The sequence below is a fragment of the Malus sylvestris genome, chromosome 3 (assembly GCF_916048215.2).
Source record: "Malus sylvestris chromosome 3, drMalSylv7.2, whole genome shotgun sequence".
Taxonomy (NCBI): Eukaryota; Viridiplantae; Streptophyta; class Magnoliopsida; order Rosales; family Rosaceae; genus Malus; species Malus sylvestris.
Genome location: NC_062262.1, coordinates 14,188,481 through 14,202,953, shown reverse-complemented (window position 1 = coordinate 14,202,953; position 14,473 = coordinate 14,188,481). Strand labels below are relative to the sequence as shown.

General features: G+C 37.2%; 1 protein-coding gene across 1 annotated transcript; it reads right to left on the bottom strand.

Annotated features, from left to right (window-relative positions):
- Positions 1 to 5,727: 5,727 nt before the first annotated feature.
- Positions 5,728 to 12,342, bottom strand: LOC126616413 (serine/threonine-protein kinase D6PKL2-like). The gene is made up of 2 exons (XM_050284463.1): positions 11,682 to 12,342; positions 5,728 to 6,564 (listed from the first exon to the last, which is right to left on the bottom strand). The coding sequence occupies exons 1-2, from the start codon at positions 12,266 to 12,268 to the stop codon at positions 5,772 to 5,774; spliced, it is 1,380 nt and encodes a 459-aa protein (XP_050140420.1). The 5' UTR covers positions 12,269 to 12,342; the 3' UTR covers positions 5,728 to 5,771.
- Between the last annotated feature and the right edge of the window lie 2,131 nt (positions 12,343 to 14,473).

The window sequence follows — 14,473 nt, the reverse complement described above, 5'->3', positions numbered from 1 at the left end:
TTTCTTGCCTCAAGAAACAACTAGGCACATCAGTCTCTACTACTATACCATTACCAACAGTCAAAGATGTGAGTCTAATTCAAGATGAACCAACAACTATCATGGATCGTAGGGTAGTTCAACAAGGTTCCACTCTAGTCGCTAAAATCTTAGTGCATTGGATGAATCATCATGTTGCAAATGCATCTTGGGAGAATTTGGATGATTTGAAGATTCAATTTCCTGAATTCCAACCTTGAGGACAAGGCTAATTTCAAAGGGGGAGGTAAATGATAGGAATATAAGTAGTTAAAGGTTGTTATATGGCAATTAGGATAGTGCCAAGTGTCATTATATTAGTGAATAAGTTGTATTAGTTGTAAAAGCTATTGGTTTGTTAGTATTAAAGGTTATTAGGACCTGTTGCCATATAGCTTGGATTGTAAGATACAAAGAAGTTGTTATGAGAATAGTATTGAATTCCTTCTGTTCACCTTCTCTATGTATCTACGACAGTTTATGAGTTAAGGTTGATCAAGGGTCTATCAATCCAACCCACCAAACGCGACCTTAGAGTATTTTGTTGCTCTCTTCCATGACTCCATGTGTTAACAATAGAAATGAGATTCAACGATTGAGGCAAACTAGAAACTGTTTTGGTATGATAGGCATGAAGTGTGGGTGCCAAAGACACAGTACAAAATTAACAATTGTGTATGTGTTTGGTGTTTCCAGTTTAGTATAGTGGAATGAGCTTTTTGGTGTGCTGTTGTTTGGGTTTTCAAAAGCAAGAGAATTAAAAGCTTTCTTTGTGTTTTCAAAACCCAAAAAAATTAATTTTATATCATACTTAACATTACAGCCAAAGAGACTTTCTTAAGGTTGGTGAATTGATGCTACGCAAAAGAGATGGTAGCAGAGCAAATTCTAATTGGTCTTAGAGTGTAAAGGAAGGTTTCCTAAAGTTCTAAGATCTTGGTTTCAAGTGATTTTTTTTCATAAGGCAAAAGGAATGAAACAAGTAAAAGCAAAGAGCTTTTGGTTTTAAAGCTTGTAGTTTGTTTTGTTGAATGATTTGAGTATCCTTTGCTTTAAGTCATTTACTTGTATTTATAGACCTTTAACCTTTTCCATCAATGCTTTCTATGTTCTCATTTGAAGCCGATCATGATCACTTTCCAAAAAGTAATGCATTAATAGGAAAGTAATCCAAACTATTTTTGCAGGGAATGAAGATTACCATAACCAAGACTGTGATTTTGTCTTAATCCATGATCACATTCCCACAAAAATGCTTCACATTTAGTTCTCTCTCCAATCGAGAAGGAAGATTGAGATTTTGGTATCTTTGACAAGTCAAAAAACAATATGGTTCTGCACTATTCATTTATAGTAAATTAAAGGTCCATTTTCTATTTTCTTTGTACTCATCTTATCAGGTCAACCAAGGCCTAATAACATTTTTAGTATAAAGATTGGTAACAGGTTATTTAACACGCCTAGTTCGAATTTGAATTTTTGAACCTATTAGCTTAAAGACTTGGCATTCGTGTCGTGTTTCTCGTGTTCATGTCGTTTTCGTGTCATATCCGATAGCTTAATAGGTTGTGTCGTGTAATAACCATTAAAGTAAATAGGTAATATGACCCGACCCGAAATCAACCTGTTAATATTATCGGGTAATATGACCCGACTCGTTACCCGTTAAAAAAAATATATTTTGAATCAATAAAATGAAAATGAAAAACATAATTTGACCCAAAAAATGTAAAACATAATACTAAATTAGTATATACATACTAAATTTCGGAGTTGACCCTTTCATGAAAGTTATAAAGCTTTTCATTATAAGTGATTACATTTTTCACACTTCTACAATAATTATTATTAATTTTATTAATTTTGCACTCAAATAAAAAACACTGTTCATGAGATTTGGAGGGTTTTAAAAATCTAAATGTCCATGTAACCATTGTCTAAGCGTTGATGATGCAATTATGAACGTTTATTATGGTTTCACATCTTTCAGACTAATACATTAATGATTATGAATTTTGTTTATTTTGAACTCCCTTAAAAATACTATTCATGAGAGTTTATATGGTTTTAAAAATTCACACGATCATATACCCATCCAAAAAGCGTAGAGGATGCGACTACAAGCGTTTGCATATTTTTCGCACATGTAAATTAATTATTATAATTTTTTAATGTGTTTGGTATTTTTAATTACTTGATATTTTTATTTTTAATGTGTTTTATGATTTTTAATCTCAATCTTTGCCTATAATATACTATAAAAATAAATTAATAAACAAAACTTCAATTTTAAAATTTATATAGAATAATAATTAATAAACAATATATACATATTCATTATATCTATTGTATTTTATAGTAAGTTTTTTTTAGCAGTTTAAAAAAATAAAAATCATCAAAATAACTTTTTTCTTATCGTGTCGAAACAGGTTACCTGCGTGTCACTCTCATGTAAACCTGTTAAGGACCCGTTATTAACGGGCTATTATCGTGTGACCCGATAATGACCCGATTAGTTATCGTGTTGATCTGAAACCCGTTATTTTCATGTCGTTTACGTGCCATGTTAACGAGTCGTGTAAGAAATTGACAGGTCTTAATGAGCACGTTAAAAAAGCAAATTGACACAACCATGACAAAGAAGACCCATTTGCCAAATTAGGGGGATTACTAATGAAAAACTACATCAATAAAATGTGATTAAAAAATAAACAATAAAGAGTGCGTAGACTATTCATGTCAATAGCAGATTTTCAAAACTCAATCCACCTTTATTAAGAACAAATTTAGAAAAGAAAAAGAAAACAAAGAGATACAAACAAGAATGTTGACGTTACTCGTCCCAAAACAAAATAAAATTTATTGGAGATGAGTGAAACTTTCCAAGCAAGCAACCAAAAATCATGTGAGGTAAACAAAATTTCAACAATAGTAGCTCTCAAGCACCATCTAACCACCAAAACCCCACATTGTCCTCCCAAACGAAACACTTCACGTGGGAAGGGCATGGCCTCCCACAACCAAACACGCATATTTCACAATTTCTCACATCCAAACACTACAAATTCCATCCAACGCAATCCACCGCGCCTAACGCTCCAAAGGGCTTCAGGGGCCGGGGCGGCGGGGACCGTGATCGGGTGGACAGCGTAAGCCAGGCGGGTGTATTTATCCTTTCGAAAGTCAATATCGTTGTTTATGTTCATATTGTCGGGATCCGAGGCTTCCATCCCAACACCGGCATTGACTTTGGAAATATGTGAATTAATTTAGTACATGTCGGTTTGAAGGAGAGTTTCCAAATCATATGTGGCCACATAAATTAGGCTGTCACATGTTGTGCTTCATTTCCTATTTTATTTTCTTCAAATAATAAAATTGTTATTTCACATTAAATGTTCTGAGTTCGATTTATGATGCTAGTGAATCGCACGATGGTGGTCAGAGGAGACTAAAATACCTCTGTGAGTCTACACAGCTTCTGAAAAGGCTGACTACCGTCAGGGACGGAGCCATAAATTTCTTCTAGTGGGTGCAACCGAAAATAACTAAGAAAACCTTATTATAGTATGATTATATGCAATATGATAAGGATGATTTCAATGATGATGTATCACAATTTCAATGTTACAAAAATTTCGGCAACCGAAAACAACTAAGAAAACCTTATTATAGTATGATTATACGCAATATGATATTAAGGATGGTTTTAATGATGATGTATCACAATTTTAATGTTACAAAAATTTCAATTTAGTAGTGGAAAGTGACAAAGTGATGAGAAAAATATAAGTACATGATAGGCGGGGGAGAGTTTTTTCGGTTTGAAGAACAGAACAAGAGCACTATTGCTCATATAATATTTGATATGAAGTATAAGTGTAATGAATGTATGTTGGATATTAGATACATATATTTTCTTCAAAGATAACCCGTGTATATTATATAATTATAGTCTACAACTAAACAAATAAATTACTTGAGTGGGGCATCTGCTCCCAATGAGCCTTCATTGTCTCCATGCATGACTACCGTGGTGAAAGCACCAGCTGGTTCATTTTTATAAAAATAATAATAATAATAATAAAACTGCTAAACCATCTTCAAACCTGGGCTAAAAGCCAAATTACCCCCCAAATTACTCCCCCCCCAAACACTCTCCAACACATGTTAAAATTTTAGGCTAAATGCCAAATGTTAGGCCATCTCCAACCGATGGTTGGCCAGAGGGCTCGTTTTAGCCCTCTGGCCCTCCAAGATTCTCCAAGATATTAATATTTTAATGAACAGTACATGGCCATATTTGCCTCCGTCTCCAACCGAGGGCCAGAGGGCCAGAGGGCTCGTTTTAGCCCTGTCACAAAAAACCGTCTCCAACCGAGGGCCAAAGGGTCATAGGGCCAAACATAATTTATTATTTAAAAACTACAACTTAATTTTATTTAAAAATCATGTTGGTTAATGTTGTATAATTTTTATGTTGGTTAATGTTATTTAATGTTGTTTCATATTGTTTAATGTTGTTTCATGTTACTTAATTTAATTTAATGTTGTATAATGGTTTAGGAAGTTATAGGAAAAAAAATAGAATTTAAAAAAAATATGAAACAAATTTTGTGAAATAGAAGTTATAGGAAAAAAATGGAATTTAAAAAAAAATATGAAACAAATTTTGTAAAATAGAAGTTATATGAAAAAAATATGAACCAAATTTTGTAAAATATAAGTTATAGGAAAAAAAATAGAATTAAAAAAATTGAAACAAATTTTGTAAAATAGAAGTTATAGGAAGTTATAGAAAAAAAAAAAGAAAAAAAAAGGTTTAAATTCATAAAAAAAAAAAAAAGGTTTACAACGGCTAGTGGCGCTAGCCGTTGGAAGTTTAAATTCAAATTGTTATTTCTGTCGGTTATATATATATATATATTATTTCTGTCGGTTATAACCGACAGAAATGAGAAACATTAAAAAAAAAATAGCCAGCCCGGGGCTGGCTGGCTGGCCGAAAGCAGCCAGCCCTCCAGCCCTCCAGCCTTCTCCGATCCCGTGGGGCCCTCCCAGATTCCCGAGCCCTCTGGCCTAGCCTTCGGTTGGAGACGGTTTTAGGGTTATTTTCGGCCCTCGGGCCCTCTGGACCCTTCGGTTGGAGATGACCTTATTTCTGGGCCAAATACCCCCCAGCTTTCCTCCCGGGCTAAATGCCAAATGTTTATCGGAATTTAAATTTTTTTATATTAAAATGTTCATAAAATTAATTTACAATAATCTACATATTTATTTAAAAAAAAATTGATTTAAGAAAAAAATTAGCCTAAGTTCATTCTTTAATAATTCCGGGCTAAAATTTTAGGACAGAAGGGTTGGAGCAGAAAAGATGTTTCTGGGCTAAAAGCCAAATTTTTTAGCCCGGAAAATTTGGCTTTTAGCCCAAGGGTTGGAGATTGTCTAATAGGATCAATATCAGGTACCCGTGGATATCGATTAAATATTGACAGTAGATGTTGGTTTAAGTCAATTAGTCAGAGAGATTGTCATTTCTTTCACTCACTCAATTTCAAATCTTTTTTTCGTCGACCAAAATAGTTAAGAATATCATTTTATCTAAAAAGATCAAGTTGATGGAGTATTTAAGAGCAAATGTACACGTGTTATCAACGTTAAGCTTATTTCGTGACAATGCAAGGAACGATGAAAAATCTGTGACACGAGTTTGAAACATGAAATATATATTTCTTATTTAATTTGTTTTGTGACTAATAATATTCCATTTTCTCAGTACAACTTTGATCAGATACAACTCGTCTACTAAATGGTGGGGGAATAAATGGTGGAGGTGTACATCTCAACAATGCCCAATTAACCCCTTGGAAAAATGGGTGCCTCTTGACTGCTGATGCACCCATCAACGATCCCAAACGCCGAGCCGGATCCTTGACCAACAACTGTGAGATGAGGTCCTTGGCCGTGCTCGGCACCGCCGGTTCTTTCGGAAGCTCCAGGGCTCGAGCCACAATGTTAGCTAGGGTTAGCTCATTGTCCACACCCCTAAAGGGTGTCACACCATAGAACAGTTCAAAAATAAATATCCCTAACGTCCACCAGTCCACTGCACTACCATGCCCCTCGCCGGACACAATCTCCGGGGCCAAGTACTCGTGGGTCCCGACAAACGACATGGACCGAACGTCCACGGGCTCGGACACAAACTCGGGGCCATTTTTATGGCTCTGCTTCTTCTTCCGCTTGCTTTTCGGGTGGAAACATGACACGGAGGGGACCATACAACTGGGAAGAATGCATGAAGAGGATGCAAACGGGGGCGGATCGAGTGAGTAGCCTTTTTGTAGTGCAGCATTTGGGGTATTTTGGGTAGAGATGATCTGAGGCGTTGATGTACCATCGTCGCATTTTAACGAGAGGTCAAAATCTGTAAGCATGATATGGCCATCGGATCGAACCAACACATTTTCCGGCTTCAGATCACGGTACACAATTCCCATCATGTGGAGGTACTCAAGAGCTACAACCACCTCCGATGCGTAGAACCTAATCATGAGATTAAACACCAGTTAGTATGCTAATCATGGATTCAAGATATGATTTGTTATATCATCATCTGTTGATTACAGGAGCACTTTGAAGGATATAAAAAGAGCTAATAACTTATGAGTATCCTCTAATTGTACATAATTTCGTTTTAAGACAAAACATAATCAATTAATCAAATTAGATGATTACCCACAAATCCTTAATCATGTTCATGCTCAATCATTTGAAAAGGGAAAACAATGAAAAAAATCATTGGCTAGGCTATGATATTATTGCATGATAAACTAAATGATAAGAAAATAAAACTTTTGATTTTCTTTTGCTACAGCAAGGATTATGATATAGGACACAAACAAACCAACCACATCAATTCTAATGTAACCTACACTGTAGCCTGCCAACATATAACCAACATTTTGTTCACTTGTCTACATTTTTTTTTTTTTTTAAAAGGACCAGTTGGTGGCGAACAGTCCATCCATCTGAGGCTTGGAAGACTCACAGAGACATTTCAGCCTCTTCTTGGTCATCATCGTGTGATTCACCAATGCTAGACTTGAACCCAAGACGTGCGGTGTGAAATACAGGCTTGGAATTCGTCCCTAACCACTAGGCCACCCCGTGATGGTTTTGTCTACATTTAACTAAAATACATTTGTTTACCAAAATGTTATTGCAAAGAAAAGAAAAATAATGTATCGGTTTTCTTTAAAAATGAAAACTAAAAACAGTTACCAAACAAGTTCCCGGTTTCTAGTTTTCAAACAAAGTGAAGACTTGAAACAAATGGCTAAAACCTGAAAAATGAAAACAAAATGGTTATCATACGGCCCCTCGATATTTCAAGATTTAGTTACCCACCCGCTGTTAATACAATTGAAATGTTTCTTGTTTTTGGAATCGGAGAGGAGTTTCGGGTCTTGTTATTAAGGAAGGAAAGAAAGATATGTTTAGATGTCTTTTAATTTGCAAGTCAATGATAAAAAAGTAAAAATGCAAGCAATTCATGACATGGTAATAAAATGCAGCTGCAACCATTACCAGCAGCTTCTTATAATTAATGGTAACTGATAGTGAGATGCATTTCATATAATTGATGGTCATTGATGAAAATCATCAGTGTTTTTTATGTGATTGTCTCCATATGGTTTGTATTATCCTTCCACTTTTCTAAGCATATGAGAAATTAGTACATCACCAATTAATTGCAAGGCACCCCATAAATTCTACTATATTTACACAACCTGACCTACTTTACTTTTTATTATTGTTATTTTCTTTGCTGTTACGACACCTAAAGTTGAACAACTTGGTAGCCCTTCCTAAATCCCAAACTTAAATGGCCCCATGTTTTTTAATTTCATATGTTTGGTTGGGGTCACTTCCGGAAAGTGAATTCCGCATATTCTTTTTCTCTTTCTGCACACCCGAGTTGATCCTGTCCCTTGATTATCTTTGATTTATTCAATCAAAAGGCTAGAATAAACATAAGTGCGCAGGAGGGGAAAGAGGTGTCCGGAAATCACGTCCCAATAGACAAAAGGGGGGAAAAGGTTGGGTTATTAACAACATATTACCTTTCTTCTTCCTTGCCTTGATCTTTTACTCCCTAACATTACTACTATGAACTTTTTTTGTTTTTGAACAAACGATATTATCTACACTAAGGGGCAAGGGGGGTGGGCTTAGCCTCACAATGAGCTAGCAATAATGTGGTTCAAATTCGTCATTGGCAAGAATTGGACCTAAGACCTCTCACTTACAAGTGAAGAAAAATACCACTAGAACGTAGTACCAAGTGACAGTACTATTAACTTTTTTGAAGGAGTCTTCCTAGCATCATTTAACTTCATTTTACCTTTCTTGGCAAGAAAAAGCTGATTAAAGCACACATAGACTACTGGACCTTACCCCTACTTCAATCATATATAGAAGTCTTAGGTGAAATTCAAAAGATATAACTGTCTAAATTAACAGTGCTCTCAATCAATTTGCAAGTTAATGATAAAAACACATGCAGTAAAAAGCATTTGCAAATTGCAATTATCACCACCAACTGCATATAATTGATGACCGATAACGAAAACCGAAAAGCACTTGCATATAATTGATGAAAATAAGTACTTTTGGTGTGCTTTTCTCCATGTCGTTTGCAATCTTTCCAAACCTATCTAAACAGAAGAGAAATGTATCATAAATTAGTCGAAGGACACACAACAACTTTCTACTTTCACCTATCACCAATGAATTCCAAAAGCATAATAAAACTTCACCTTTATTCCCCTGCCCCATGCCCTTAATGTGCTTAGTTGGGAATACTTTTGGAGTGGACAAAGTTGAAAGAGAAGCTCATGATTTTTTGTTGGTAAGAAAACAGATAACCCTAACAACATTTCACCTTTCTTCCTCAACTCTATCTTTTACTTGCAAACATTTTTACTATTACGCTTAATCACAGTATTGCCTCCTAAGAGTGTCCGTGAATCCCACTTTGCCCCTCCGGAAGTCATTTTGACTCAATTTGCCCCTAAATCATGTTTTCGTGTCCCACTTCACGTCGGCATTTCGCCTTTCCTTTGCAGACATACTCAGACTGCTGGACTAATTAAATTTTGTGGTTTTAAGTCACTTAGTACTACAGTCTAGTAGTATTCCTCTTCACTTGTAAGTGAGAGGTCTTAAGTTCGATTCTTGCCAAGGCGAATTTGAAACCACATTAGGCCTAAATTAAGAGTACTCTCAACCACAAGCCAAAGAGCAATAAAACAATATTGGTGCCACTATTTTGGGATATCCTTAATTAAAAGAAAAGAACCCAGAAATCCTGCAACAATTATCTGAACCCAATATACCTAAATTTAGAATTGAAGGGATCTGTTTGGTCCATTGGAATGAAACCTACCCTAGAAATCAACAAGAAATAGAGAGAAACAAAAAACCCTCCCATAAAAAATATTCAATGTTCTCTTTTAAAAATCTCTCTCATTGATCCTATCATGTCAATGCAATGAAAATGGCTTAAATTAAATTAATGGGTCAGCCTTTAGGTACCAAAATAAATGACTCTGATTTTAAAAATCATGGGTTGTTGTTGCTAACCTACTGCATATGGGCAGACACACTAGAGCCACAAATAACCATCCAATAATACTAAAGAGAAACATCAAATTAACATCATAACCAGCATTTATATATGAATGGACCAAAATAAAACCTACACATAATTAATAAGAGTCTTAAATTCTATCAAGGGAATTGAATTCAGGTTTATCAAATCCACGGGTCGCCTTAAAACCACGAGGTAACTCTTTATCTTATGAAGGACTCGTCTAACGGGTTCACCACCATCATTCAGCGTAAAGGTCCACGCGGTTTTTAAGGCATTTTATTGCTCAACCGACAGTTGTGTTATATATAGTGCTTAATAAACAATCCAATTATATTATGCCAGATCAGATGATCACATCAAACACAGTGCACTACTAATAGCGCTCTGCCTTTTGGCAATAACCAGTGGTTGACCTTCCAAACTATACTAGCTTACGAAAATAATATGCTTATACCCACAAACTAAAATCACAAGTTTGTCCTCGTAGTTCTTCTTTTTTTCACTTTTGGCCCCCGTCATTTCCGTTTTGACAGTTTTAGTCATGCAGAGATTGTTTAACAATTTTATACCTGTAGGACTTGATTGCTAACGAAACAAAACTAAAGGACAAAAGTTGGACAAAAGCGAAAACGGGGGGAAAATACAGGGGCAAAAATGTGATCTGGCAAAGAGAAGAAAACTACACTGCAAAGTCTACTGTAGCACAAGTTTTATTTTTTTTCATTTTTTAAGGAGGTTTAGTGATAGGCTTGACTAAAGCTGGTTTGGTATTGCTGTGCTTTGAAAAAAAGCTGTGAGAATAAGCGGCTGTGAAATAAATCAGCAGAGTGTTTGGTAAACTTTTTTGTAAAAGTGCTTTTGGAAAAAAAAAAACACAGTCTGATAGTAGGTCTTTTCATTAAAGGAGCACTGCAACTCTGTATGCTTTGAAAAAAAACCAGTTTTCCAAAGCTGCAAATAGCAGCTTCAGCTTTTTCCTTTAATTTCAGCTTATTCTTACAGCAGCTTCCAAAATAAGGTCATTTTTTCAATTTACCAAACACCTAAAACACTCACAACTTTTTTTCATGGGAGTTTTTTTTTTTTTTAAACACCTCACTTCCAAACCACCCCTTAAAACTACTACAGTCTGCACGTGCATGTAATTATTGGCCTTTTTAAGCACGTAACAGTCAATATAAATCTAACTAACAGAAGACGGCACTCATCGAAGTACTTTTAACCAAATAAATGCTCTATAAAAAAAAACAAATTTTAAACAAATAAATGCGCCACGTTGTATCTTAAGAAAAATAAATTATATAAAACGCGTTTGTCACTTTTAACGCTTTAGTCCAATAATATATTTCTATGTTTTTCTCAATATAGTATGGTATTATTCAACAAAAACATTATGACGATGAATTCATTTCATACAAGTTACTCTTCAGGCTAATGGTAAATTGCCTTAATAGACACAGCACTCTCAGTCAACCCTAGAGTTCTAATTCTCTATATTCTTAGTGTAGCTTAGATCAATAATATTATTTACAAAAAAGTAACTAAAAAAATTCACGAGCAACGTACTAAACCCGATTCATGCAAGTTGATTTTCCTTCAAGCGTGGTGACGTGTGCGTAACCACACTTGACGATTGACTCCAAAATCCTAGATTTCACGTTCACCCATCTATCTATATCTCCAGATTTTATCAGGTGCAAGTCAGGCACACCGTAAATCTATTTCATTGAAATCGGTAGACCCCACCAACAAGCAGACAGGTAAAGCTGTTGGTGTCCAGGCCCCACATAACGATTCAGAAACTCTGAACCGTGCAAAACGCCTCCGATGGCTTTCTTTTTTTTTTTTTTTTTGCTTTTCAAACTAATTAAAAACAAAATTAAAAATTAAAACCAATTAAAAAAATTAAAACATTAAAAAGGAATAAAAACTGTATTTGTCGTAATTAGTGCTGTGAATTTAATTTCGGAATTGAGGGAGGGAGGGAGGAAGGTATGGTGCGCACCTGACGGCAGGTTCTTCGAAGCGTTTGAGCGGCTGGCGCTGGCGGAGAACGTGGAGGTCGCCGCCGGGGCAGAACTCGGTGAGCAGGAAAAGCCAGTTGGGCGCGTCGATGCTCGCGTAGAGCGTGGGCAAAAAAGGGTGCTCCAACATTTCCAGTATTTCCCTCTCTGTCCTGGCCCGCCCTTCCTTGCTCCGGCTGATCAGCTCCTTCTTGTCCATCACCTTCGCCGCAAATACGCACCCCTGGGCCCCAGCGGGGGACTTCAACTCGGCTAAGTAGACGGAACCGATGTCGCCGGAGCCGAGGCGCTCTGCGAATTTGAGGTCAGAGAGGGAGAGTTGCCGGGTCGGGGATTCGGATCGGATCTTGTAGATTGCGGACCAGAGGGGGTCGGAGGAGGAGGATTGGGGTCGGGGCTTGGGGATTACGGAGGCGGGGAGGCGAGCGGAGGAGGAGGCGGAGGGCGGGTGCGTGGATTCGGAGCAGGAGCTAGTGCTGCGCTTGGTAGTGTTGGTGTTGGTGGTTGTGGTGGACGTGAAGCTCAGGCTTTGGAGGTCGTCGGCTAAGTCGTCAAGCCACGGCTCCATTGCGGAGGGCAGAGAGAGAGAGAGAAGAAAGGAGAGAGAGATTGTGTCTCTGAGAGTGAGGAGGGAGTGAGAGGAGGTTTTGAAGGGCGGGGTAGACAAGAGAGTGGAGAGGGATTGCTGGGCTTGGGCCATGCTAAAGGTGGGCCTTGCTTGTGAGATTCTTATTATCCAATCATGGAGTCTTTGGATGGTGGGTACAATTACAATACAAATTGTGTTTAGCATAATCTAATTTTTTTATCTAGTAAAGATCTCTAGTTCTGTTCACATGAATATTTGTGGTACTCACATGTAGACCTGGCATTTTGGAATCGACTCGTTAATATTAGTATTTGGGTGAATGTTTAACGGGTCGGGTCGTTAACGGGTGAACTCGTTAAATAACGGGTCACTTTGGGTCTTCCACTCCCTCCACCATCTCTCCCAATAAATCTCCTCCCTCGAGCCGCTCCAGTTCCTCCTGCGCCGTACCTCTCGCTTCGTGATCCGTAGGTCAACCCTTTTCTCCATCCTCTTCGAAGACATCATTCGCAGCTCAACCGCCGTCTTCACCCACTCCGCCATCCTCTGCTTCCAGGAGCTCTACATCCTGCTCCACAGAATCTAGACCCTTCTCGAAGACTCCTCCAAAGGCAACCGGATGTGGCTTTTCCTCCAAACCAAGTATCTAGCGAACAGTTTCCATGAGCTCACCTTCGACCTCTCCACCTTACTCAACATCCTCCCCTTCAAGGAGCTATGATTAAATGACGATGTAGAAGAAGTCGTCTCCCTTCTCCGCACCCAATGCTCCCGCATCACCACGAAGTCGTTCGTTGATCCAAGAGACGAAGCCCTCCGCCTCGAGGTCTGCTCTATAATCGACCGCTTCAGGAGTGAGATCGTCCTCGACCACTCCAATCTCTTTGATATTTTTAACACAAATAGGGATTCGCGACGCTTCAAATTACAGAGAGGAGCTTGAGAGCCTCCAAGAAGAGTTCGAAAACCAGACGGATGAGAAATACAAGTCGCAGTTCCTTGTTTGTTTACTATATATCCAATTATATTGGAATGCAAAAAAAAAAAAAAAATTGTTAACAGATGAAACGGGTGACCTATTAGATTAACGGGTTGGGTTCGGGTGATCCGTTAACTTAACGGGTTGGGTTCGGATGATCTGTTAGCTTAACGGGTTGGGTTCGGATGATCTGTTAGCTTAACGAGTTGGGTTTGGATGATCCGTTAGCTTAACAGGTCGGATTGAACCCGACCCAAACTCAATAAACCTGACCGTTTACATGTCTATATCCAATTGTATTGGAATGCAAAAAAAAAAAAAAAATTGTTAACAGATGAAACGGGTGACCTATTAGATTAACGGGTTGGGTTCAGGTGATCCGTTAGCTTAACGGGTTGGGTTCGGATGATCTGTTAGCTTAACGGGTTGGGTTCGGATGACTCGTTAGCTTAACAGGTCAGATTGAACCCGACCCAAACTCAATAAACCTAACCCGTTTACATGTCTACTCACATGGATGGAAACGACGATATATCTCTATATGAGTTTGATATCTATTTATGGCTACCCAAGTAGTGATGTGTAACTTTGTTGTGACATATTAGTGTCGTAAATTCTGCGTTCCTAATTGGATGCATTGGGTTATGTTTTCGCACAAAAAACAGATAGGACCTACAAACAATTTGTGGCCTGTTTACTTACAAGGATTAGGATTTAGAATCATTTTGATTCTTGACTTACATGCTTTTGCTAGATTTTGGATATGAAAATCATTTCACTCCTTAACTTTCACTTATATTTGTACACATATGGAATCGAAAAAGTGTATGTTTTTCTTCAAAATTCGTAATCAAATACCTAAAAATCATGACTCAACTCAACAAGTGGCTAATTGATCCTATGTCTTAGTTTTCTAATTCTTTTATTTTCACATTTTTGTTAATTAAAACATGCCCTTATTTTAATAGTATTTTTTTTTCTCACGAAGTTATAAGATAGTCGTAAATTAAATCCTCTAGATGAACACTAAATAAAAAAATGGTGCACCGAGTGTAATGAAATTCTTTCCCTTGGAATAACTTGATTTTAGGCTATGATCACGTATTTTTTTCTAATCAAGAAAGGGGAGACTCAAAAGTTCATATCTTCCTACATTAGGAAGAGAATAATTACGAGATCAAAAAAGTTATTAATTGTTTGACTAG